At 41.3% G+C, this 24,958-nt stretch overlaps 1 protein-coding gene across 4 annotated transcripts in view; it reads right to left on the bottom strand.

Moving 5' to 3' along the window:
* Window positions 1-3,781: 3,781 nt before the first annotated feature.
* KLF3 (KLF transcription factor 3) overlaps window positions 3,782-24,958 on the bottom strand; it is a 36,454-nt gene continuing 15,277 nt past the window's right edge. For all 4 annotated transcript variants that reach the window (XM_067735719.1, XM_067735721.1, XM_067735722.1 and 1 more), the window contains 5 exons: window positions 24,495-24,590; window positions 15,827-16,316; window positions 14,990-15,140; window positions 9,917-10,077; window positions 3,782-7,767 (listed from right to left, as the gene is read on the bottom strand). In XM_067735719.1, the coding sequence (XP_067591820.1) occupies window positions 7,586-7,767; window positions 9,917-10,077; window positions 14,990-15,140; window positions 15,827-16,316; window positions 24,495-24,551 (1,041 nt within the window). In that variant the 5' untranslated portion in view covers window positions 24,552-24,590 and the 3' untranslated portion in view covers window positions 3,782-7,585. The remainder of the gene's footprint in view (window positions 7,768-9,916; window positions 10,078-14,989; window positions 15,141-15,826; window positions 16,317-24,494; window positions 24,591-24,958) is intronic.

Genomic DNA, 24,958 nt, shown 5'->3' with positions numbered 1-24,958 from the left:
ACAGTCATAACTGATTTCATATTTTGTATTTGTGTTCATAGTTTTGTATTCTTTTCTTAAAAGCCTCTCCCCTCTCAAATGGAGAAGCTTCAGATCCCACAAAACTATACCTACTCTTGAGTAAATTATACCGCATCCCTGAGACTCATTTCCCACATGGCTGCCAGCCCATCCCTCTCTTCCTCCCACCCCTTCCAATAAGGTTGTATTTCTCCCTGCCTTTTGTCATTCTCACTTGACAAGACAATCTCTTAAAACAAACCATTTGCAATTCTAGTATTTATTATCTATTTAGTTGCCAATGTAAAAATTCAATATCATGTTTCATCCATGTTATATCTAACTCTGAGATTTTTTGTTTTATTTTTTCGGTTTTTTTTTCTGTCTTTCATTTCAGCAGTTTGATTATGAAGTGTCTGGGTGGGGATTTCTGTGGGTTTATTGTTTGGGGGATTTAATCAGCTACTTGAATCTGGAGGGTTTTTTTGTTGTTGTCTTTTTGTCTTTCAACAAATTGGGGGCGTTTTTACATTATTTCGTTAACTATTTCTTCAGCTCTATACTTTCTTCTCTTTTGGGACTCCAATGACATGAATGTTAGATCTTTTTTTATTCTCTCACAGGTCCCCAAGGCAGTGTTCATTTCTTTCAATTGATTTTCTCTATATTGTTCAGACTGGATGATTTGTATTGATCTATCTTGAGGTTTACTGACTCTTTCCTCTGTGGTCTCTGTTATTGAGCTCACCCAGTGAGTGTTTTTATTTTGGGTGTTTTATTTTTCAGTTCTAAATTTCCACTCGATTCTTTTTTTATATCTTCTATTTCTTTGCTGAAATTTTCAGTTTTCTGTTTGTTTCCAGAATGCCCATAATTGCTTTTAAGAGAATTTTTATGAAACTTCCTTTAAAATCTTTGTGAGACAATTCAACACTTCTGTCTGTTAGTACCTGTTGATTTCTTTCTTTTTTTTTTTTTTTTGCGGTACACGGGCCTCTCACTGCTGTGGACTCTCCCGCTGTGGAGCACAGGCTCTGGACGCGCAGGCTCAGCGGCCATGGCTCACGGACCCAGCCGCTCCGCGGCATGTGGGATCTTCCTGGACCGGGCACGAACCCGTGTGCCCTGCATCGGCAGGCGGACTCTCAACCACTGCACCACCAGGGAAGCCCGAAAAGGTTACTTTTGAGACGGGTTTTGAAAGATGAGTAGGAGTTTGTTGAGTATCTCCCTGAATATCTTGTGCAACTATCAAAGTCATAGAGTCTGGAGAGTGTTTGAAGGTTCTTAGGGAGAAAGAAAAAAAATTTTATGGTAATAGATGAGGCTTTAAAGGGAATAGGGCTGAATTTAGAAGAACCAATTCAGGTGCAATGAGGGCCATGGAAGGATTTTAAACAGCTGGACAATAACATGATCAGATCTTTGTTTTGGAAGGATGGTCTCGGTGGCTGGTGTGGAGGAGGATGATTGAAGTGAGAGAGTGAGGGGACTTCTGTGATAGTCCCAGAGGCCTGAGCTGGGGCAGCAGATGGCAATGGACAGGAGAGGACAAATTCAGGAGAAGTTCCAGAGGTGGTCCCTTTGATATGAAAGGGTCAAAAAGATCTTAGTGCCCAAGTTAAGACTAGAACTCAGATCCACCTATTCTTTCAACCACTATCTAATGATGTATTCACTGTGTGTGTGGTGCTGAGGACACAGATGTGAAGAAGTCCCATCCCAGACCGTGGGGTTCCTCATTCTGGTGGGGAAGAGATTCTTGGACAAATAATTAGAGTGTAATGAGTGATCTCAAGGAGGCAGGGTCAGGTGTGTAGAGCAAAAATTAGGGGCTGAGGATGCTGGTTTGAATGTGTGGTGGGATTTCAGTTTCGTTGGGGGATTGCATGAGTGTAGCTGTGAAGCTGTGCAACTTACAGGGAAGCAGGTGGCCTTTGTAGCAGGAGATGAAATCTAGAGCAGATCTGTAAGCCTTGAAGGTCCTCAAAACCCTCCTCTGCCACACAGAATTCTTTAGAAGCCAATTCCTTGGACTGTTGGAATTCCTGAGTGTGATGGTTAATTTAATGTCAACTTCACTGGGCTGTAGAGTGCCTAGATTAAACAGTACTTGGGCGTGTGTCTGTGAGGGTGTTTCTGGATGAGATTAGCATTTGAATCTGTGCACTCAGTAGGTTGTCTCCCCAGTGTGGGTGGGCATCATTCAACTCACTGAGGGCCTGCATCAAACAAAGAGGTGTAGGAAGGAGGAATTTGCCTCTTTTGCTTCCTGTCTTCATGAGCTGGAACATTGGTCTTCTCCTGCCCTTGGACTGGGCTTTATACCATTGGCTCCCCTGGTTATCAGGCTTTTGGACTAGAATTACATCATTGGTTTTCCTGGGTCTCCTAGCTTGTAAATAGCAGATCATGGGACTTCTCAGCCTCCCTAATAATGTGAGCTGATTCCACATTAAAAATCTCTTTAGGGCTTCCCTGGTGGCGCAGTGGTTGAGGGTCTGCCTGCCGATGCAGGGGACACGGGTTCGTGCCCCGGTCTGGGAGGATCCCACATGCCGCGGAGCGGCTGGGCCCGTGAGCACATGGCCGCTAAGCCTGCGTGTCCGGAGCCTGTGCTCTGCAACGGGAGAGGCCACAACAGTGAGAGGCCCGCATACAGTAAAACAGACAAAAAAAAATTGGCCAATGATTATATATTTTTTGTGTGTGCTGAACATCTTAATTTGTTCAACCATTCCTCAAAGAATTTAGTTTCTCATAAAATCTACATTTGTCACCATTCTGATCACTCACTCAGGCAGAATCCAGTTGTAAGAAAGTATTTCCTTAGAAGGCTGGGTCTCATTTTGAAATCAGCAAGTATCATCCCACCCATATATGAAATATAGTGGGAGAATTACAGCCAATTATTTGGACTAATCCAAGGTGATATTCCATTAGGATGTCATAGTCACATATAATAAATACCTTTTGAGCTTGCAGTCAACTATCACAGTATAAAAGCAGAGAAGTTCCCTGGAGAAGGCTGATGGAGAGCGCGCAGAAGGCTGAAAGCCTCCAGCCCGTCCTCCTTCCGCTCTCCAACCTGCGAAGTTGAGTCACGTGACAAGCGCCAGTCAGACATTATTTCATGTTATGCTAAGATGAAGTCTGGCTGGAGGAAGCTGCTGAGAGACCTAAAAAGCCAGTATCTTAGCTTCAATTACATTTAGGTGGAGCAAGAGAGTAGACATTTTGTCTTAAACAAGAACTCTAAATGCCCACCAGAAACTACTTGTTCCTGTGATGCTAAGGACACAGCAATGTCCATGGACATGGCTTCCTGAAGGCTTGAAAAATCGTGTTTTTATTTACCAGAATTATTTACCTTAATTCCTGATTCCCCACTGCCCAAGCTACGAATCCTGATCTTTATTTAAAAACTTAAAGTACTACACATAAGAAACTGAAAATTGTTTTTGGAAGCAGATAGGGTCATAAACGATAAAATATTGCAAGAATGCACTAGGTGAATTTGTAGGTTTATGCTGGGTTGTCTACAAGTTTATGGTTTGTACTTAGAAAACTTCTTATCAGAAAACCAGGGACATAGCTTTAGGGCTGAGTTAACTCATATAGTGCATTTTCCAGTTAGATCTGTTTTTCTTTCCTTCCATTAATGATTGCCTATCAAAGGGTGATTTACTTTGCAATTTCTAAGTAAGGGCCTCTTACATGTTACTTTGCTAAGGTTTGTTCCTAGTGATCACTGCATACATAGTAATCACATGAGCACATGTAATATTCTGATGGTTTTATTAACAAGTATATAATACATATATTGCATACTGTATATAGTATATGAGGACTGTACAGTACAAATTTATGTTCACAGTTTGACATGACAAAATGTCATTACTGAATTCCCATTGGACTACCGAGTAGAAACAGAGAAAGAACATTAAACATTCACATCTTTAGTAAGAAAGATTACCAAAATGTTTCAGTATTTGCAAGTATACTAATGCATGCTAAAAACCTTTACCCATTCAGTCTTATTAGCTTATAAAATATATTACACTTTATTAAAAATTTCTGCATAGTTTATACAAGTATTAAAGTACTGTAAATGTAATAATCCTGCTATACTTGCAGGTATGGTTTAAGAGATGCTAAGCAGAAAGATTATTTTGACCCTCTAACACTAAGTACATAACAGCAAAAAAAAAAAAAAAGTGCTAGTATTTGTAAAACATAATATTGTTGTAGCCCTCGTTTAATTCATGTAAAATGGCTTTGTAAATGTATTATTTAAGTGAATTTGCAATCATTTAGAACTTGTTAACCTTGACCAACAAGAGAATAAAGGCCACTCTGAGCAACTTCATGTATGACAGCAATTCCTTCAAGATGACTGTATATTTTCAAACCAATCAAATTATTTTAAAACCTTAGACCTTTGAGATTGTCTTTAAAACAATCTAATCAGGAATGATGTGTAGATATACAGTATCAGCAATATAGTTTTTCAAATTCCACATTAGTGCAACACTGATAGTGCAGATGGGTGTTTAATAAAATATACACATTCATATATAGTTCCCCTGTAAATCTGTTCTAAGGCTCTTGAAACTTCTGATATTTAGCATTTCCTTAGTTGAACATAGCTATGCTAACACATTCTCAAAACCAGGCGATTTAGAATGTTAATGCCCATTTGTGATGTAGATTCACTTTAGAACTCTAAAATACGATGGTTACAGATTTAATTTTTCTGACTTCTCCCCCAAGATGACACTTGGATAATAATCAAAGAAATTCTATAATAAACAGAATTTACACAACACTAACTTCATGTTTACAAATCATTCTCATCAATTTAAAATATTGCAATTAAAATCACCATTGATAGTAACATGGCATATCATTAAAACCACACGTTCAAGGGTACCTTATCTTGTATTGGAGGTCTTCCACAATAACAGCTAAAAATTACTAAGAGACTAAATTTCTCAACTATCATAGTAAAATACAAATATATATAAAAAAGGAAAATTTGGTTAAGAGCCAATCGGTAACTAAAGTATATAGACCAGCATGGGAACAGAGACTGGCTTCCTGGGTTGCTTGTCTTTGAGTTGAAATGTATCTTTGTTAGTGAACTGTTAGTATAATCTAAGCAAGCCGAAGAGTAATGTACGTCTTCGCAGGGTATTGCTTGCTTTTCTGAAAAAAAAAAAGTCAATATGCCATAGCGCACACGTCAAATTTCATGAGAACCCACGAAGCTTTCTATCAGCTGGACTTAGACTCACAGCTAATTATTCCAAGATCAATCCTATCCTTTCTTGCCCCTTTTCCCACCTTCAAGATGGGTTAGAACACACACAAACTGGTTATCTCCATTAAAACAAAAATGTTCTTTGCACTCCAACTTAATTCTTCAGTGCGTTGTGGAAGAACCATTTCAAGCAATAAACATTTTGGCATGAATGGGACTAAGCATCTACAATACAGACAATACCTACTTTTCCAAGAGCCATTCTTTTTTTATCCCTCAATTCATGTCATAGTTGCAAAAAAAAAAAAAAAGCCTCATAAGGATGTTTTAATAGTCTAAACAAATTTTGCAGTGCTTAAAAAAAAAAAAGGAAAACCAAGTGCCCCCGTGACAAATTACTTTGCATTTCTCAACTACATCTCCTTTCAGTTGGATCCGAGGGCTTACGAGCGGGATCTCTTAGGTGTGCAGTCCCTACAACTAACTTTTATTAACACGGCGCCGTCAAAGTACGCTCCCCACACGATTCGCAGGCCTCCAGAATCACTCACGCACTGTCTTAAAAAAAAAACAACTGAACAGTGTATTCCTCCCAGTTAAGGTCGTGTTGGATCCTGAGTTGTGGCTGGGATGAATCTTCAGGATTCCATTCTTCTCTCTGCTCCTCCATCCTTTATCGAGGGATGAAGGTGCATTTGCTTAAATGCACCCACACTACACCACCGTTGCCCACTTTCTTCAAATTTAGGACCAATGGCATTTCCACGCACAAATTATTTTTACTGGCATTTACACTATGGTGCTCAAAAGCCTGCTTTTGCAAAACTTCCCCTAAATGATGGTGCTATTAATCTTCAACATAAACACGAGTCATTTTCAGTTTGTTCTTCTGACAGGATACTTGATAGTGATAGGAGATTGCCGGCTCCAACAGTAAACATCTGGGAATTTGAGCTACATTTATGAATCCCTGAACTGTGGTTTTCTAGATTTTTCAGAAATCTGTCCCCCAGGAAAGGTATGTGTGCTTCACAACTATTTATATTTACAAATAGTGTCTCTCAGGTCTTAAACTGAAGGAATCTACTAAAGCGTTAGCAGATGCTTATTTACGGTGTGTGTCATGTACACAGATGACAGCCAATTTGGCACCTTACAGCTCACAGAGAAATGTCTCCATATGAAGCCTCCATGATTAATTTGATAGGGGGATACAATTACCACTCAACGTTTCCCTGTTTGCAAAAAAAAGCTGTTAAGTAGGTGGGGTAAAAGAAGGCCATTAAAGAAAACCATGCATACCCTTATCCAAAAGATTTTTTCCCATTACTGAGCAAATAGTTTTGTGGCATCCCTATCAATGCTTGGTAATCGACATTAAGGACATTGTAGAAACAGAGACAGGTGCATGGAGAACCCCATCAGTATCTGGCTTTGCAGTAGGGTTCCGCACAGCTGAATGTGCATAGAGACTGAAGCTCTGGGAATGTACTGCCCAGCGAACCAAATGATGAATTGTCTCCAAAAAGCCCTAGGCGAGCAGGAATGGCTGGCTTCCTCCTTTGCCCGCCTTGCTCTGCCCCTGCTGCATGCCCCTTTGCTCCGACTCCACGCTAGCAAGTACAGTATCCACCCCCTCAATGGACAGACATCATCCACCTAAATCAGCAGCTCTGGCTCACCTCCCTGGTGGCAAAGACCTCCTTAGTAGCTGCAGGCACAAAGGAGGATAACGGACATACATTTAGATGAAGTGCTAAATCCAAATTGACCAGCCACATCTGTGAAGGACAATGGAAGAGTTGACTGTACTAGTCTGAAAGCCTGTTGCATGTCTAGCTAATCTGTGAAAGGTTCCACCCTTCTTTTTGCTGTGGAGCACCAAACTCGATCACAGAGCACAGAGGTCTGGATGCCTCTGGCAAGGACTAGCAGGCTGGATACTGTATTTCTAATACATTTACTTTGACATTCTTTTGAGGATTACATGGAGAAGCAATTGGTTATGTTAGTTTACATGTTCCCTTGCTTTCATTACATTAAACGTATCTCTAAGAAGGGTTTGCTTAGCATCCCCGGAAAAAAAAAAAAGAAAAAAAAAATTGTTCACATTCTTTAGGTCTGACCCGTGGCAAGGAGAGGGAAGATTAGAGAATATTTACTACTGACCATATGGAAGTTTGAATGATATAAATTCAGAGATTCAGACCAGCTGAATCAAAATTAAAATGTACATGTAAAAAGATGAGTTAGATAATGGGAGGGAGGACAGAGAGAGAGCTGGGAGAGTGGGAGCCACGCTGAGGCGGGAGATAGAGGCATTCAAACGAGCATGTGGCGTTTCCTATGGAGGGCAAGGTGGTCGGAGCGGGAGAAGCTGCGGTCACAGTCTGGACACTGGAAGGGTTTGATTCCAGTATGTTTTCGGAAATGTCTCGTGAGTTCATCAGACCGAGCGAATTTCCATGTGCATCCTTCCCATGTACATTTGTAGGGTTTTTCTCCTGCAGAAAGGTGGGGAAAAAAGAGCTGATTTTTTCTAAGAGCAAAATGATATTAATCATTAAAGACAGTAAATATTTCTGAGCTACAGCTCTTGACAAACATTATTTCCAAGATAGGATCATACATTTGTCCCTTGAACCACTAGGTGACAAATGAGAAACACAGATTAATTGTCTTAATATGAAACTGGCTTTCTGCCCAAAAAAGGGGGGGAGGGGGATTTTAAGAGTTCCTACAGCATATTTATGGCACTGAAATCCACTCTTAGGGGCTATCAAAGAATTTTGGTTTTGCCCTCAAAGGAGGCAATGAGCAAGTTTTTAATACCCGGTGATCCGTATTTGTTGACCTCCAAGGCGTAAACTTACTTAGGAGCTTAGCTACATGCAGCGCTATCCATTCAAAGAGAAGTCCAAACTGCAAGTTATGGGATTTGCTTATTCTTCTCAATAGTTTTCTAAAAATGTGAAGTCCCTAAGTCCCTAGCAACAAATATTCATCAGGGATTTCAACATTTTATTTTTTGTTTAGTCAAGAACAACAACGCCTAAGTATAATGCTTTAATTCAGACGTACGGAAAATATAGTAAACTCCTCCCCACTCTGTCAGAAGTCAGGTCTCTACAACCCTCTCCTGTGAGACGATAACTTACAGGTGAGAAAAAGAAGACCTTTGTGGGAAAGTCACGAGGACAGCAGTATGAAGGCCTTTACAAATAAAAAGGCAGTTCACGGTAATTTTACATGTTTAAATCAGTAATATTGGGTAATGGGCATGACAGATTCATTCCCATTTACTATACCTTGTTTTCTAGAAACCTTAAAGGATTGTAATTCCTTGGCATTTCAATGACATATTCAGAATTTATACTCTCTGCTTTGTTGCACAGAATATACATGCTAAGAGTTTTTTTTCTTACATCTGAATCGTTACCCAAATATCCAATGTCTTTTTACTCTTAGGCTGGCCTTTGGTAACATCCACCTCTCAGGTCCCGTTCGTGCCCTGAGGAGGCTTTCATGAGTCTATCTGGCACTGCCCATTGGGTGGTCCTCTAACTGCAAGGCTGTCACCCTCAGCTCTCTCCATGGCAACACTGTGAGGAGGCCAAGGAACACTGTATGCGGCTGGACCCCCTCGGCTTCCTTTGCCTCCTTCCCAGGATGCACGGCAAACCTTCACTTCCACTCTGCCAGACACTTTACTTCCTCTCCTCTTCCAAACCCCGGATTCTTCTCTTTGTAAATGTTCCTAACAAGAATGACTCACAAACCTCCAAATATTCTACATTCTGAGGTTAAGGAAATGTACAGAGAGGGAAATTGCTGTTACACTAGAATTTCACATCCGAGAGTATGAGGTCAGCTCAGATGAGGCTTTCCATAAACATTCATCACCAATACCAACTGCAATTCATCAGGTTTGTTTAAAACATTTTTGTACGAATTCCTTAAGATGTGTTGTTACAAAATGTTCTTGAGCACAGGGGACAATTTTATGTTTTCCTCACCTATTTAACAATTTTATAAGACCTGTCTGTGCGCTCTATATGCAACGCCTGGCAAACTGGAAATATCCTACAACAAATATGGCAGGCAATCGCCCACAAGTTCCCTCAGTTTTAGAAGACGATAATTACCCAAATATCTTCACTTTTCTTTCCTTCGATGACTGTCTTCCGTTTGAATTCCATTTCTAGAAACTGCTGCATTTACTTGTTCTGTATAAAGAACTTTTTTCTTCTTTTTTTGCCATCGTGAATTTGATCACGTACATTTACTAAGTGACAGCCTATATGAAGGCCACATCTTTGATGAAACAGGCCCATGGTTAAGGACAATTTCCCCCTCTGTTCTCAGTGGAGGTTTCATGCCCTTCTCTCTCTCTTACTACAGAGACCACAGAACTGCAAGTGGTTGCAAGGGGCCTTGAACAGATAACGCTGAATCTATTCTATTATAAAAACCAATCATTATCGAAAACTTCATTTTTCACAACTGACAAGCGACATCTGTAGCTATGGTAACTTTCAAGATGCCTGAAAAAATTTCATTACAATAATCTCTGAAAGCTGGAACGTTTGTCTTAACATTCCATGCTAGTACTTCTTAAGAAGAAAGATGAAGCGAGTCTTGTATTTCTAATACCTGTATGTGTTCTTCTGTGTGCTTTCAAGTGAGAGCTTTTAGTGTATACTTTGTTGCATCCATCATAATCACATCTGTGTATCCGCCGCTTCCTCTGGGTGTCTGGAGATTCCACAGGTAAAGGTCTCTTCCCGGGCTGCACGATGACTGAAGGGTGATTCCTAGGAAAGCCGATGCCAAATGCAAAATGGTGAGTGAAAGGCTCTTCCTTTCCCTCAGGGTACCAAAAGCATTAACAACACTGGGCAAAAACAAACAAACAAAAAACCCAACAAAATAAACAAAAAGAAATTAGCGGATCAACCCAAGAAGCACTGCTATATTCATTCAACAAACATGGAGTGAGCACCTACCATGAGCCAGGCACTGTGCTTGGCACCGGGACACAAAGATGAATAAAAACAGGGTTCCTGCCCTGGAGGAGCTCACACTCTAGGGGGAGACAGACATGTAGATAAGTAATGACAGTAAGAAGGGTTAGGGGCTACACTAGAGGGAGGTGCAAAGTGCTAGGAGAGTCTCTTTCCCTTAATAGAAATTTGCTTTCTTGTAGAATTCTGTGGTACTAGGCTGAACGCTATACTATGTTTTCTCACATTTATTATTCTTTAGGGGAAAATGTAAGAGGTCAAACTCCTAAGTCTCAGGCAACCACGCTGTCGGATGCATCTACACTTTATCCTTTACATAATTGGCATTTAGTTTGAGTCTCTTAAAGAGGCTCAACTTACATTTGATTTTTATCTCCCCCCCCCCCCCGCCAAAAAAAAAGTTGGCACTACTGTCTTCACAAACTCAAACCTTTCCTGTCACTATTATTCCTCCTTGAGAGAGAACTTCAGGCCGTGCTAGTGGTCAGGCGAGGAAGCCCCTCACTCAGGACTCAAGACCCAGGCTCCAGGTGCAGCCCCGGCTCCCTCACTGGCTGCCCGCCATCCTCCCTACCTTCCTGGCTCCTCACCCAGACTCCCCTTCCTGCACCTGCACACCTTTCCAGGGGGGAGGGGGGTTGAAATCAAATCAGGTTACACACCATTACTATGAACTTTCTCTTTTTCAGAAAGGAAGTTGGTGGAGAGAAATGGCAGGTGCGAAGAGCTAGGAAAAATCTGTAGTTTTTTCAGGCTTCCCCCGCTGATTGATGTAATTAACAAGTTCTAATCCATCCATTTGCTCTCCTAATAACTAATTACTTGATACATTACAAGCTTATTTATCCACGGTTGGCCTCTAACTGCAATGAAAGACCTCTTTGTCTTTTAAATTTGAATCTAAAGTTCTTAAAATATCCCAAATAACATGTGAATGTTTTATACAAGAGTGTATGGGGGAAAAAAGATTGGTGAAAAGAATTGGATGAGGGTAAACAGTCTTGTGAGATAAAGAATAATAAAATTTAGACATAAAAATCAAGAGAGTCACTGAATGAAGCTTGTTTTTTATCTTGGTAAAAATGTAAATACATGTCCCTTATCAACAACTTTTTCAAGCACCCAAAGAAGTGACTAGGAAGAGAATAAAAAGGTGCATTTTATCTTGAGTGACTTCACTAATTTCTCACTTATGATTAGCAAAGAAAACTGTCAGTTTTGAGTATCACTTTACCTTCCTACCCTGATGCTTAGAGGGACGATATGAAAGAATAAAGTTTAGATACATGGAAAAGGGAACATGAACTAGTGGGGGCGGGGAGAACAAGAACTTCAATTATATAAATGTACAAACAAATAGCAGAGAAAATGGAGAAGTGAGAGAGTTTTTATAAAGCTCGATTATTAAGACCCTCTAATAAAAAGAAAACAGTTTATCAGTTTATTTTAAACTTTCCACTTTCATGCCATTGACTGAAAATTTTCATCTTCATTAAGGGAACTTCAGGAAGTAAAATGTTGAGGGGAAAAAAAAATGAACAGTTAAATCTATCTCATGTGCCTCTGGGACCCTGGGAGAGAATCCCAGATAACTTTAGAAGTCTCTCCCAGTTATTCGATTTTATGAGTTGGGATTCTAATGGTTTCTGTGTAGTAGTTATGACTGCTGTTCCAGCTGCTCATTTTGTGAAAATGTTACCCTAAAAAGAGGTACCCTAAAAGGCTGTGCGCTCCAGCTCCGTCCCGATAGTCCCTATAACCCTCGGCAAGGTATTCATGCTCTCCGTGCCTCAGTTTCTTCTCTGTAAAAGGGGATGATAGTCATGCGATCTCAGAAAGCTGCTGTGAGTAATGCACACAAAACGCTTAAGAACAACACCTGTTCCAGATGCAAATCTGCTAAACAATAGCTGTTACTATTTCAAGGTGCAGAAACCCATGAGCAAACTTCGCCCCTACAGTGGTTGAATTTCATGAGGAGTTTTTTTGGGATGTCCTAACACCAGCTCAGGAAATCTCTACTCTAGCCAACATCTCCCTTGGAAGGCAGCATCACTCTGAGAGGGGTCAGCAGTCTCTCTCTAAAGAGCCGGATATTGGTACAGGCTGAGGTTCAGGATCTTGGGATCTCACTCACTCTTCTTGGTCTCCTCACTGCTCATTTTTTAGGAGGTTGTTTGGGATCATTATAACCAAGAAGTTAGAATGCCTGGTAAATATCAGAGACCTGGTCATTGTTTTGAGTTAAGCTGATCCCTCTTATGTTTGCTACAGTTTCCTGTTCACAACTCAATGGGGGAAATCTGATCCTCAAACTTTTTGTTCTAAATAAATTTTCACACATGTAAATAACAAAAGAAATCTGATGTACTTTTGAGTGCCTTTAAAAATAATCCTAAAGCTATAACTTTATGATCAAACAAATGGATTTCAAAGCTGTATTTTAAAGTCCGCCCCTGTAAAGGAAGGGTTTCCTAAGGCAAATATTATTGGGGCTGCCTCATGGACATGGTACCAGGTGCTTGGTATTCCAGTGATTCTTTCCTGGCTAGCTGGTTTCCTATGTGGGCTGCTACTGGGCACACTCCAAGACATTACTTAATCACATCTGTGAGAGAATTACTTGAAGGGTACATGTCCCAGTTGTGGCTAATCGGTTCAATTTTCTGAGAGGCAAATGCATTCTTAGGTCAGCATTAGAATAAGCACATTACTCATTAATCATTAAAAGCCACTGAGCTTGAGATCATCAAAAGAACGTTACTTAAAATAAGCAAGAAAAGAGAAAAGCTGTTTTCTTTCCAGCAGCATTCAGAGCACAGAATATTGCTTTCAATTATTCTTCCGTAATGTGTTACACTGTAATTTATAATAACCTAGACTTTGGAATAACCCCCTTTTCAGTCAATGGATCCCTTGCTATGTGGGCAGTTGGCTTTATAGCATCTTTTTCATCACCTGTGCAGGTACAAGCTATGTTGCCAGTTACCTCACCAAAGACATCTGACATCCTAAAAAAAAGGTAATTCAGCCTACAAGATGTGTCCATTTTGGTTAGTCTATTTTTCCTTTCCCTTAGTGCAGCAGCAGATGCAATCAGCTAGATAGGGCCTAAAAATAGCAGGAAGACCACTCTCTGGAAGCAGGGGATCAGCCCAGGCCCCCCCTGCTGTTAATGGTGTGATTACAGGCAAGTTATTTATGTCTTGGCTCATCAGTTGTTTGCTCTGACTCCCACCTGCTTGTTTTGGGAGAATGAAATAACTCCTTTGAAAACACTTGGAAAAGTTCCTTTCTGGGGGTAAGGAGGCACTATGCAATTGTGAAGGGCAATAATGTACAAGACCATCAGGCAGTCTGCCTACTGATGGGGCTGCGGAAGATTCATTCTCTTCTTCATCTATCAAGGAGTAGATGACGACCCCCCGCCGCCCCACCCCCCGCAAAAAAAGCGGACGGATTTGATGCAAATGGCAATTGATATATGAGCTATTATGAAGGCACCTCCTTGGGTTGAATGTGGATACAACCAGAATACGTGTTAAGTTCCAGAAAATAGCTGTTCTAAAACCAGAGGATTCATATTCTGTTACAGAGTTCATTACGTTAGGGAGAAGAGTGCAGTAGATAAAGCAGAAAGGTGGGCAGAAATGCTGGAGAAAAGCGTATGTGGGGAGGAAGGTGATAGAAGGGACCCTGAGGAGACAGTAATTGTTGAACTTCCTTTGTACTAGGAAGCTGGCCATTAAATCCAATGTTGTAAAGACCATAACACAAGAAAAATAATTACAACCAATAATGAAAATAAAGAGGAAGCAGGGGCAACGAGATTAAGTGACTAGGCCAAGGTCATACACATGGTGGAGAGCAGAGCTGGGATACAAGATGTTGGATCCGAAGGCCACGTTTGTACCTACTGCAGACACAGCCTCCAGTGTAATCACTGGTAGAAGTCAAGGGCATCTCTAGTGGCAAATCTCAGTAATGATGTTATTTAGACTGTGTGTGACACCGTCACACACAGCAAGTTAAACCACCGTTCAGGTGTCTGGATGTCGACCAGTAGTGTAAACTTCCTACTGGATGGCAGTTCTAAAGCAGACCGAACATTCTAGGGCAGTCACAATTAGAAAGACAGGAGGCTAAACAGTTCTTTCAACGCCGAGCTTCTCTGAGCATCATGGTCACTTTCTGTTGCCATGGGACTGGTTTTGGAGTATCTTTCTTGGATTTGTGGTTGGCCCGGAAAATTCTGACTAAAAGCCATTCCCCACCACAGAAACACTATACTTTATGAGAACTGACAATGGGAAGGACGATATGTGATCCCATGAAGCATTTCCAGGATCCAACCTTAAGTAGAATATCTAGAACACCAAATTCAATCTATGTTGGGCTAAAGATGATGGGAGAACTATATACACATAGTCTGGAAGGATGGAAAAAAACAAGATAAAAATGATTTCTGGGGTAAAGTGGCAAAATCATGTGTGACCAAATCATTGAGAACGTGACATAACGCGTTTAACAGAGCACATAGTTTTTGGAGAGATTCTCCCATCTGGCCCAGGGGCTGCCCCGAACGACAAGGCAGTCCCGGCTGGCAATCCACACCACATCCTGAGCAGGAAGCTCCAGCTTCCATTCCAGTTCCGAGATGCACGCCGCTACGTAAATGCCAGGCAGACCTCAATATACTTACTCTTGTAACAGTGCTTGCGGGGGGGACACTGAGTTCATTAAAGGGGGTGACATTTCTTCAGGATAATAATCTGTCCTCTGTGGTTCGATCCCAGGTTCTATTTTAATTTTTTTCTGTAATAGAGGCTTCTCATATGATTCAATTACAGGGACTACAAAATAAAAATAGAAAAGTTACTCTATGTACCATTTACCGATTTCAGCCTTTAAAAGCTTATTGCACGGCTTCTAGCTACCACACTGATGTGTATCTATTTGCCTTTGGCAAAATGACAGCAGTAATGAATTGGTGGGCGCTTCTTGTTCCTCCTAACGATTACTTTGTCAGCAAGCACCATATGGAGGAAGCTGGACTTTTAAGACATCAGCCCCCAAAGGATTTCTTCCTTATGACGTTTGGTTATCTCCTTGTTACCCCAGCCTTCTGCCTCTGACCAGTCAGTAAACAAGGTGGCTTTTAATAGCCATTAGTTATCACATGGTCTAAAGGTATTTCTTAAATGCCTTTTTGCACCTAAAACCATGTTGGTATTCAATAAAGCAAAATATAAAGTCAAGATTCTTATTATCCCCAAGTTGACAAGTATATAGTGAAACTAATCATTTCATGGCATTTAACAGACAGCCTGATTCTTGGGAGATCTTCCAGTGTCAACATTTAAAAAAAAAAAAAAAAGCAAATGCCTTAGGCAGACTCTAACTCGAATATTTCCTTTTCAGAGTGCAACAGCTCTTGGCCCCTTGCCTCCTTTGCTCCCTCACCCAGACTATCTGGTGAAGACCCGGTAAGTCCGGACTAAGCAGGGGGGCGGCAGTGTGGGCGAGTGGCAGAATTTACCTTGCATGCTACTACTGGAATTTTCCATCTCGTCCGACAGGGAGACCATGAGCGGCTGCTGGAGGTGGCTGGTGTACATGAAGGGGACGGGCTGCACGACAACAGGCTGGATGACGGGCAGGATGCCGGGACTCCGGATGCCGTGGCGGGAGAGGGCCGCAGCCATCACAGGCGGCATGGACAGCGGCACGCTGAAGGGCTGCACGCCGGGCGGCGGCGGCGGCGAGTACTTCTTCCCCGGTGGGCTGGACGAGGGCAGGCTCAGCCCTGGCGAGGCTCTCCGGTGCAAGGACTGGAACTTCAGGGAGGAGGGGGAGTTCCCGGCAGAGGGCGGCGAGCTCCGCTTGTTCACGGTGAGGTCCACCGGCTCCATCTGCATCCCATGCGACAGGCCTTCTGGGGTCTGGAAGAACTTATCAGATAACGGTGTGGAGTAGATGACGCCATACTTGTTGGGCTTCATCGACTCCATGTAATTAGACGGGTATGACTATTGGAAAAGAAAGACAGAAACGTGTCAATAGCCAAGTAAGTGTGTTTGCTTGAAACACGAATTAAGATGAAAAAATACAACAAGCACCTTCAATCACATGGACTTTAATAAGTGGTTTGGGTTTAGATACATGCTTGACCCTAAAACAATGCTATGAGAGAAAGCTGGTCTAATAAACGTAAGTACGAAAGTTAATGTGGTGGGCTTCCCTGGTGTCTCAGTGGTTGAGAGTCCGCCTGCCGATACAGGGGACACGGGTTCGTGCCCGGGTCTGGGAAGATCCCACATGCCGCGGAGCGGCTGCGCCCGTGAGCCATGGCCGCTGAGCCTGCGCGTCCGGAGCCTGTGCTCCCCAACGGGAGAGGGCACAACAGTGAGAGGCCCGTGTACCGCAAAAAAAAATAAAATAAAATAAAAAAATAAAGTTAATGTGGTAACTGTGTCACACGAAAAATCTCAAATTTAATTCTACGATTATGGCCATGTCCAATGTTAAGGCAGAGGATGATACCTGGAAAAATTCTCAAATAGATTATGAAACAGAAGGCTTATGGGCCTTTATCGTTAGGAGTTGGCATTGAGGTTCACCAGGAATCAGCCAAGCCAGCTACCCTTGTTGATTTTCTGCTGGGGTTTCATACTTGGCAGGAAATACTCTCCCTGCCTTTAGTGTCCTCCAGCTCAGCAGAAAGACACTGAACGTTTCTCATACGCTGTGTATACCAGGGACAAGCAGATCTGCATGGTAGGACCTTAGGATGGTCTTCAGCCACTGACACATCCATGCTACGAGTCCCGGCCTTAGCACTGAAAGTCCTACATCCCAGGAAATGCCTCAATCTCAGGCACACCAGGATGGCCAGTCGCCCTACACACCTATACACGGTAGAAGGCCACCCACAGGAGGGTGATTACGTTCTTGGCTCCAACTTGTGCGATGGACTTATTCACAGTTAGAATGAAACTGTAGAAGATGACTTAATCTCCAAATGTGTGGATGACACAGAACTGTGAGAATGAGCTACTGTAACAGGACTCAAATAAAGACACGTGACGCTGGAAGGGACCTGCACACGAGCCGAGGTCCTGCCTTGTCTCCTTTCCACCTTGCTACCCCCCTCATCAAAAGAGGCTGCAGGACAACCTAACAAGATACTGGAGGAGACACCAATGGTTTTCCTCCCATATCTAAGATCTGTTCCACAACCGACCTAATTTATCTTCAAGTTCATTTCTCTCTTATAATATCAAGGTAATCTAACTCATGTACCAGCTTTAAATATAAATCAATCATAATTGCACACTATGGGTTCTGTCCTTGGCCATGGAATTCACTAAAATTACTTCTGTACCTTAACTAAAATTAAAAAATAGAAAACTCTGTTGTAGAATGCTTTAAAAAAATTAAACTCAACATAAGTCATTTTCTTTACTTGTAGGCATTTTAGGGAAACTGAAATTTTTAGTGGTAACATGTCAAGTCTGCCTGCAGAACATTACTTGTATTTGAATGTTTTACAGTGAAAGTGAAAAGTAACATACTGTGCCTCTCTTCCAGCTCTAAAATCCGATGTGTTTGTGATTCTGAGGCAACACTAGCTCATGATGCAAGTGAGAAAACCCACCAGTGGGGCCTTATAATGAAACAGCTTAAATGCACTATTAATTTCTGAGCCCTCCCCAGCCCCTCCAATGGCCACTAATTTGAGTTATAAATAACTGTGGAATAGCAGTGTTTTTGACTGGGATTGCCACTGAGATCACACCCTTTTCCTCTCTGGGCCTCACTGGGTAAATCTCCACCTGACTATGCATCAGAATCAGCTGTGCTGCTTTAAAATTCCAGATGCCTGATTCCTTCTCTGGGCCAACTGAGCATCAGAGTATTGGAAAGTAAGGGGACAGGCAAGTACTTATCTGAATCTGGTTTTGATGTCAGTTTCTCATCGTTAAGATGCACTTTGTTCTTTTGTCCTTTCTTTCTTTACCTGTATCCTCATTCGTAACCTACATAACCACATGGAACAGTGACTCCTGCAGTCTGGTGTTCATCTCTCTGATAGACACAGAGCTTTAGAATAGTTATGTGTTTATTTAAGTGCATTAAGAAAAAACTATGTTTCTCAGTAGTAGTGACAAAAAGTTCCCTTTTAAAATAACTTTTACAGTAGTGATACAAAGTTCCCTTTTAAAATAACTTTATTATGTTAAAAAGCAATTCTATCTCTAGGGCAAGAAAAATTACTAAATAAATATTAGGAGTGCAGGAGCCATGAGGATATGGCAAAATCTGTCAAGGTGGTATCGGATACCCACCTTCCAGGAGGTTGTGAGGTTATGATTAAAACTGGACTCAATGAGATACCTATGTGATGAACTTTAACACACACCGTAGTCCTGGGAGTCCCTTGTCTTCCTTCCTTATACAAGAGGTGTGCACTGCAATGGGCTTTGATGCTCCCTATCAGGGCTTCTCAAACTTTACTGAGCACACAGATTCACCTGGGAATCTTGTTAAAAGGCAGGTTCTGAATTACTGGGGAGTGACCTAAGGTGCCACAGACCACTCTTGGAACAGCCTGGCTCTAAATGACAGAGATACAGAATAAAAATACTAATTTTTATTATTAAAATGGTATACTGTTTAAATGCAATTTAAAGATGGGGGCGGGGAGAATTTTCACTAATAATACTGCTTAAAAACAAGGACATGTGGATATAAAATCAGGAAACATGAATTTGTAAAAATATACAAATTGTTTTTTTAAAATAGCTTTGAATTACATATTAAGGATCAAATGAGGTAAAGACTGTTTCTACCTTTCTTTAGAACTAGACACACACAGGTGCAACACAAGGTGAGAGGCCCAAAATATACAGTAATATTAATATGAAATGGATTTAAATTTAAATATTGAAATAGGCAAAAGAAAAAGAGGCACAAGGTTTGCTAACAAAACATTACAAACTTTGTACAATGAGGGTTTAAGGAAGTAATTAACTATAGGACGAAAAAAAGATTTCTCCTGGTTCTAAAGTTTAACCATCTTGATATAATTTTCTAAAGGGCAAAAGTTCTAGTATGAGAAACAAAAACTCCAGGAAATGGGAGGCAGTATTCATTGTTTCTACTCACGGAATTGTAGCTTCTCCCTTATTTTCAGCCCTAGTCTTCAAAGACATTCCTATGACCTAGATTTTAATGCCAACTTATTGGCAGCTACATAGGATGCAAAATGAGGACATACTTTTATTGCTGCCATTGTTGGATTTTTCTATCTGTGGGGTGAGTTTAAGGAAAGCAGGAATTTAGAACCTGGGAGAGTTGCAAATTTAATAACAGTCTCAGGTTTCTCAAGCCATAAAGAAAGAAACATCCACACATAGAGCTAAGTTTTACAAACATTGTGCACAGTTCTGCAGAGAGCTTGCCCTCCCGTGAACGCCCCCTGCCAGCTATACTGGACATGTGGCATTTGTAAGACTCTAGGGCTAAAAGCAGGGGGACTGCTGGGACCTGGGCACACGACTGAGTACACTATTAACAACTTCCAGTCCGACTGCCTTGCCAAAGGGTGAAGAAATGTGGTTCTTCAAACTGTCTCACTAGCAAATCTCATAGCAATGTTTACCAGAACCTTCTATGAGACATGTTTATTTGGGTGGAGCATATAAGCCACTGCAATCAGCCTGCAACAGTCTGGTTCTCCACAGTGTAAGGACTGATACAGGGCTTGCTTAGGGTGTGTACCTTGGGTGGATACACCCTGGTAATAGTTGCTTCTTCTCTGTTCCAGACCATTCCTGTCTTCTAACAAAGCGATGCAGATAAGTGTGGCTGCACCAGTGAAATCCAAATCAGAGGCAAGTACTGATGAGGCAGAAAGAGGGCCTCTGGCCACTGCCAGGCATCCACTGGCTCGTATGCATACTGCTTACTCAAGGAGCCCTGTTCGCGGGAACAGAGCAGCCTGCAGACAAGACTCACACAGGGCTGCCCCACTCCTGACCCCCACTAGCGGCAGCAATGGGTTTACTTTTCCAGAAGATCTGCTGTTAAGAAAAGTTCTCTCCCTCTGTTGTAACACGCATTCAAGTGTTCACACCTCCGCGCTGTGGGTTATTTCTTTGCTGGCGGCTTCCTGTCACTGGACTGGGAGATGAGGGTCCAGCCCAGGTGCTCAAAGAACACCGGATGAACGGACGATGTGAATCAACAGGCTCTCCCTGCAAGGTTTTACTACTGACAAGGCTCAGGATAATACCAATTCTTTGATTCTCAAAAACATGATTTTTTTAAGTGTGGTGAGGCAAAAGGCACAGGGGTTGGATAATTTTCCAGTGCTATCACTTCATATGAAAGTGAGAATTAATAGTTTCTCATTTTATTGGAAATAGTTTTGGTGAGTTTTCCACTACAAGATGGTTTAAGTGGATGGAGTGACTCCATGAAACGTGGACGAGTCTCTGTTTCACTGTTCATTCATATGAAAAAAATGTGCCCTCCGTTACAGGGCGATGGCAAGTCAAAGGAATCTTCACACCAAGGGTGGGCTTCCAAGTGCAGGAAGGCGTGGTGCATTTATAAACAAACTCGCTGGAAACAGCCAATGTCATGCCCCTCTACGCAAACAAAGGCAGAAAGCTCTCTTTCTACCAGGCTCAGAAAAGTCATGACAAGTTTCTGTCAGAACACAGCAGAGGGACTACTGATTTCTAAGTACTTCTCAATCTTTAAGGAGTCCGTTAGATGATAATTTTCATTAAAGAAACAGAAAAAAATACACGTTCTTCAAAAGTAATCTTCCTGTAGGAAAAGAATATGAGGGAATACTTTTAAAAATTCTTTCTCACTTCCTGAATTAAGTTCTAATTTTCAAACTTCTTTGGCAGTATCGGTAAAAACAACTCCTTTATGGGCATATTTTATATACACCTGCCATTTCACATTTTACAAATTAAAAATCTCCAATTTCACAAATAAGAAAAAAAAAAATTGGAGGCTCAGGGAGCTGCTGATGGTTTTGCCAGCATCGCACTGATATTAGGTAACAGAGATCCATGGCACAGAGGCGGGTGTACTCTGCTCCCCATTCTTGCAAATCTTAACAGGACTGACAGTCCAAAGTCTAATGTGCCTCAAGGCACAAGGTTTAGTGGGAAGTATGAAGGCTTATACTTCAGCAAGAGAAAAATGACATTTCCTCACTTTCTCTAAACTATAGCAAAATACCAAATAGGCAGACTGCTTCTGCTCTTCTCACTTTTTAAGAAAAAGGAGTGGGGGAGGGGAATAAGTCACTGTAAAACATTTTTATTCATATGTGGAATTAAAACAAAAAGAATCTTACACATGTCTACGGCTTAATGTTTAGAACATTGACTTGAATAAACAAAGACCTCAACCTTCAGGTCAAAGGCAGAATTAAAAAGGAAAAAGGAAAAAAGGCACAATAAATCAGGTTTCATATACTCCACCTATGAAGGCAGGAAAGATAAAATATGAAGATTTAAGAGTGGAAACAAAAGCTTTTAATTTTGTCATGTAAAATAATCACAATGCCCTACTCCCCAAATGTTTTAGTTAACTGAGGTTTTGCTGAATTAAGAAAAAGAAACTTTATTATAAGGACTGAAACTACCTTTTGGTGAGACAATGTAATTAAATCCTATAAGCATCTGCAGAAGTTGAAAACTAGAGCACGAAGGAGAAAAAGACCATTAATTGCAAAAATACTTCTATATATTTTAACTCCATATATTAATATAAGTTCCAGCATTACAAGTATAACCGGTTCTTCAAATTAATCTTATTTCCATTTTTTCGGCAAAGTGTATTTCCTTGCACTTCACTGTATTGTGCCAACTTCATTTTAGCTTTAAATTAGGCTCTCGTGACACATTCTCATGCTTGATTACAAAATGCATCACTGATGGTCCTGCATCATTTATCAAATTAATCATATTCTTCAGTACTAAAAACCTATTCATATTTCAAGGATATAATTAACGGGGAAATTTTATACCTTCATATTCCTTCAATATGATCATGCAGTAGTTGGGGGAAGGGGTTGATGACAAAACGAGTAACATTAGAAGTCAATTTAGTTTTTGATTAATATAATTCTTATTGCTCTGTTATTATCATATTCAGACACGCAGTTATCCAGTTATCATGCAGGAAGGTGAATGTTATTTCCTGACAACTTTTCACTGTACACAGTGGTAAACACTTCACTGGCACAGGAATCTCCATGGCAACTCAGTTCCAAGGGCCTCGGAGTGACCCCTGTGTCTTGTATAAACAGTTTTGGCAGGAACCTCCACAGCCAGTGCATAAGGATGATCTAATTTTTGCAAGCGTGTCATTACCAACCTTCAGATACACAACTCAGGTCAAGTTTTTCCCTTTGTGAGTATTTTCCAAGCCCATGGAAGAAAAGAGCAGGACAGAATTGGGAGCGTGGCCTTGTTATATTCACTAAACCAGATCTCCTCAAGTCTCAGCCACTCCCTGCTTTGCAGTCATGGACACCTTTCTGTTGTCACCCATGTCCCACCTCCATAGCACTGGTGTTGCACCTCTATAAACACCTGGACTAATTACTTGTTCCCTGGTGGCCGAGAAGCATGTAGAGGCGCCTGGCTCACAGGAGGGGCTAGCTTAGCACTAAGGTGTTGAAAAAAACAGTGAACGTAATTCCCTCCCAGTCACAGACTTTTCTGAGTGATACGAAATTCCATCATCAGGGTCAAGTTCATTCTTTCCCTAGCTTCTCCCCTGTCACAGCTCCATATGGCTGCTAGAAGTTTAAGCAAATCACTTTATTCTTAATATATTTTTACATGCAAAAGGACCAAGGAGTTCCCCCATCCCCCAGTTTTCATCTTTTTAATCAGCTCCTTGAAGGACAGCCTAAACACTACATGAGATAAAATGGAGTACTTTTTTTTCTCCCAGTATTAAAAAAAACGACATTCACAAACATGTTTAAGAAACTCTTCTATATAGTCTGGGTGGTGATTTCAAGTGAAAAACACCTCTAAGTAAACGCTTCTTTTTTTTTAAACATCTTTATTGGAGTATAATTGCTTTACAATGGTGCGTTAGTTGCTGCTGTATAACAAAGTGAATCAGCTATACATATACATATATCCCCATATCCCCTCCCTCTTGCGTCTCCCTCCCACCCTCTCTATCCCACACCTCTGGGTGGTCACAAAGCACCGAGCTGATCTCCCTGTGCTACGCGGCTGCTTCCCACTAGCTATCTATTTCACATTTGGTAGTGTATATATGTCCATGCCACTCTCACTTCATCCCAGCTTACCTTCCCCCTCCCCGTGTCCTCAAGTCCGTTCTCCACGTCTGTGTTTTTATTCCTGTCCTGCCCCTAGGTTCTTCAGAACCATTTTTTTTTTTAAGATTCCATACATATGTGTTAGCATACAGTATTTGTTTTTCTCCTGACTTACTTCATTCTGTATGACAGACTCTGGGTCCATCCACCTCACTACAAATAACTCAATTTCGTTTCTTTTTATGGCTGAGTAATATTCCATTGTATCTATGTGCCACATCTTCTTTATCCATTCATCTGTCGATGGACACTTAGGTTGCCTCCGTGTCCTGGCTATTGTAAACAGAGCTGCAGTGAACACTGCGGTACACGACTCCTTTTGAATTATGGGTAAACTCGTTCTTGATGCAGATTTCGTGTAGGTACATTTGGAAACTGCTTCCTAATCATGATAAACATTGCATACCAGTTTTTTTTTAATATCCCTAAATACACGTTAATTTAAAAAAATTAATCTGGCCAAACTTATTTTTGCCAAAACCAATAATCCTGAGAACTCAAACTAAAAAACTGGTAACGGAGGGGGTTTTGTAAAACTACTTCTATTGTGAGCAGATGCTCCTGTGGCCCAAGTTCTGCGCTGATCACATCTTGGGGGCTGGTGGGGGTTTGGGGCACAGGGCTTAAGGAAACATGGATCCCAGCACAGTTGCTAGGAGGGTATTTACCTCACTTACTACCAGGGGCTTTCAGAAAAGTTTGCCTATCAAATGCCTGTCCAGTAACGAGTGGCTTTAAGGAATAACACAACACACAGTAGAGTTATTACCACTTGGAATAAGTAAGAAGAGGTGTTCGGTTTTGGAAAACTTACCACCGAGACAGGATCCATGGCCTCTTGCTTGACAGGGACTGGGTCAAACATGAGCATTCTTTTAATTATGCTTTCTAGGGTGCTCTGGTGTTTGGCCTAGAAAACAAAACAAAGTGTTTCTCTGAATCCCAAGGTTACTTTCAATATAAATCAGTAAAAAGAAAAATATATATAATATTCCCCACCCTTCCCCCGTCTCTGCTCCTTCCCCTCCCCTGCCCCCGGAATGGCTGGAATTTGTTTCCCTTACCTATGAAAGATGCCATTTTATATAATTAAAACCAGACTCCATGGTCATAACCGGGTGAGAGCCAACGGGCATTTCTAACTCAAATACATAAACCCTGATGTTTCTGGAACAATAGGTACAGCCTCTTCTGAGCAGCCATGCTTGTTCAAGATTACTGTGCAGCTCACTAGAAGTTAACATCATATATGAATGTTAAACGCCTTTCCTTTCCCCC

The sequence above is a fragment of the Pseudorca crassidens genome, chromosome 4, assembly GCF_039906515.1.
Source record: "Pseudorca crassidens isolate mPseCra1 chromosome 4, mPseCra1.hap1, whole genome shotgun sequence".
NCBI lineage: Eukaryota > Metazoa > Chordata > Mammalia > Artiodactyla > Delphinidae > Pseudorca > Pseudorca crassidens.
Note: the sequence above shows the minus strand (reverse complement) of the source record. Positions and strands in the feature narration are given on the sequence as shown.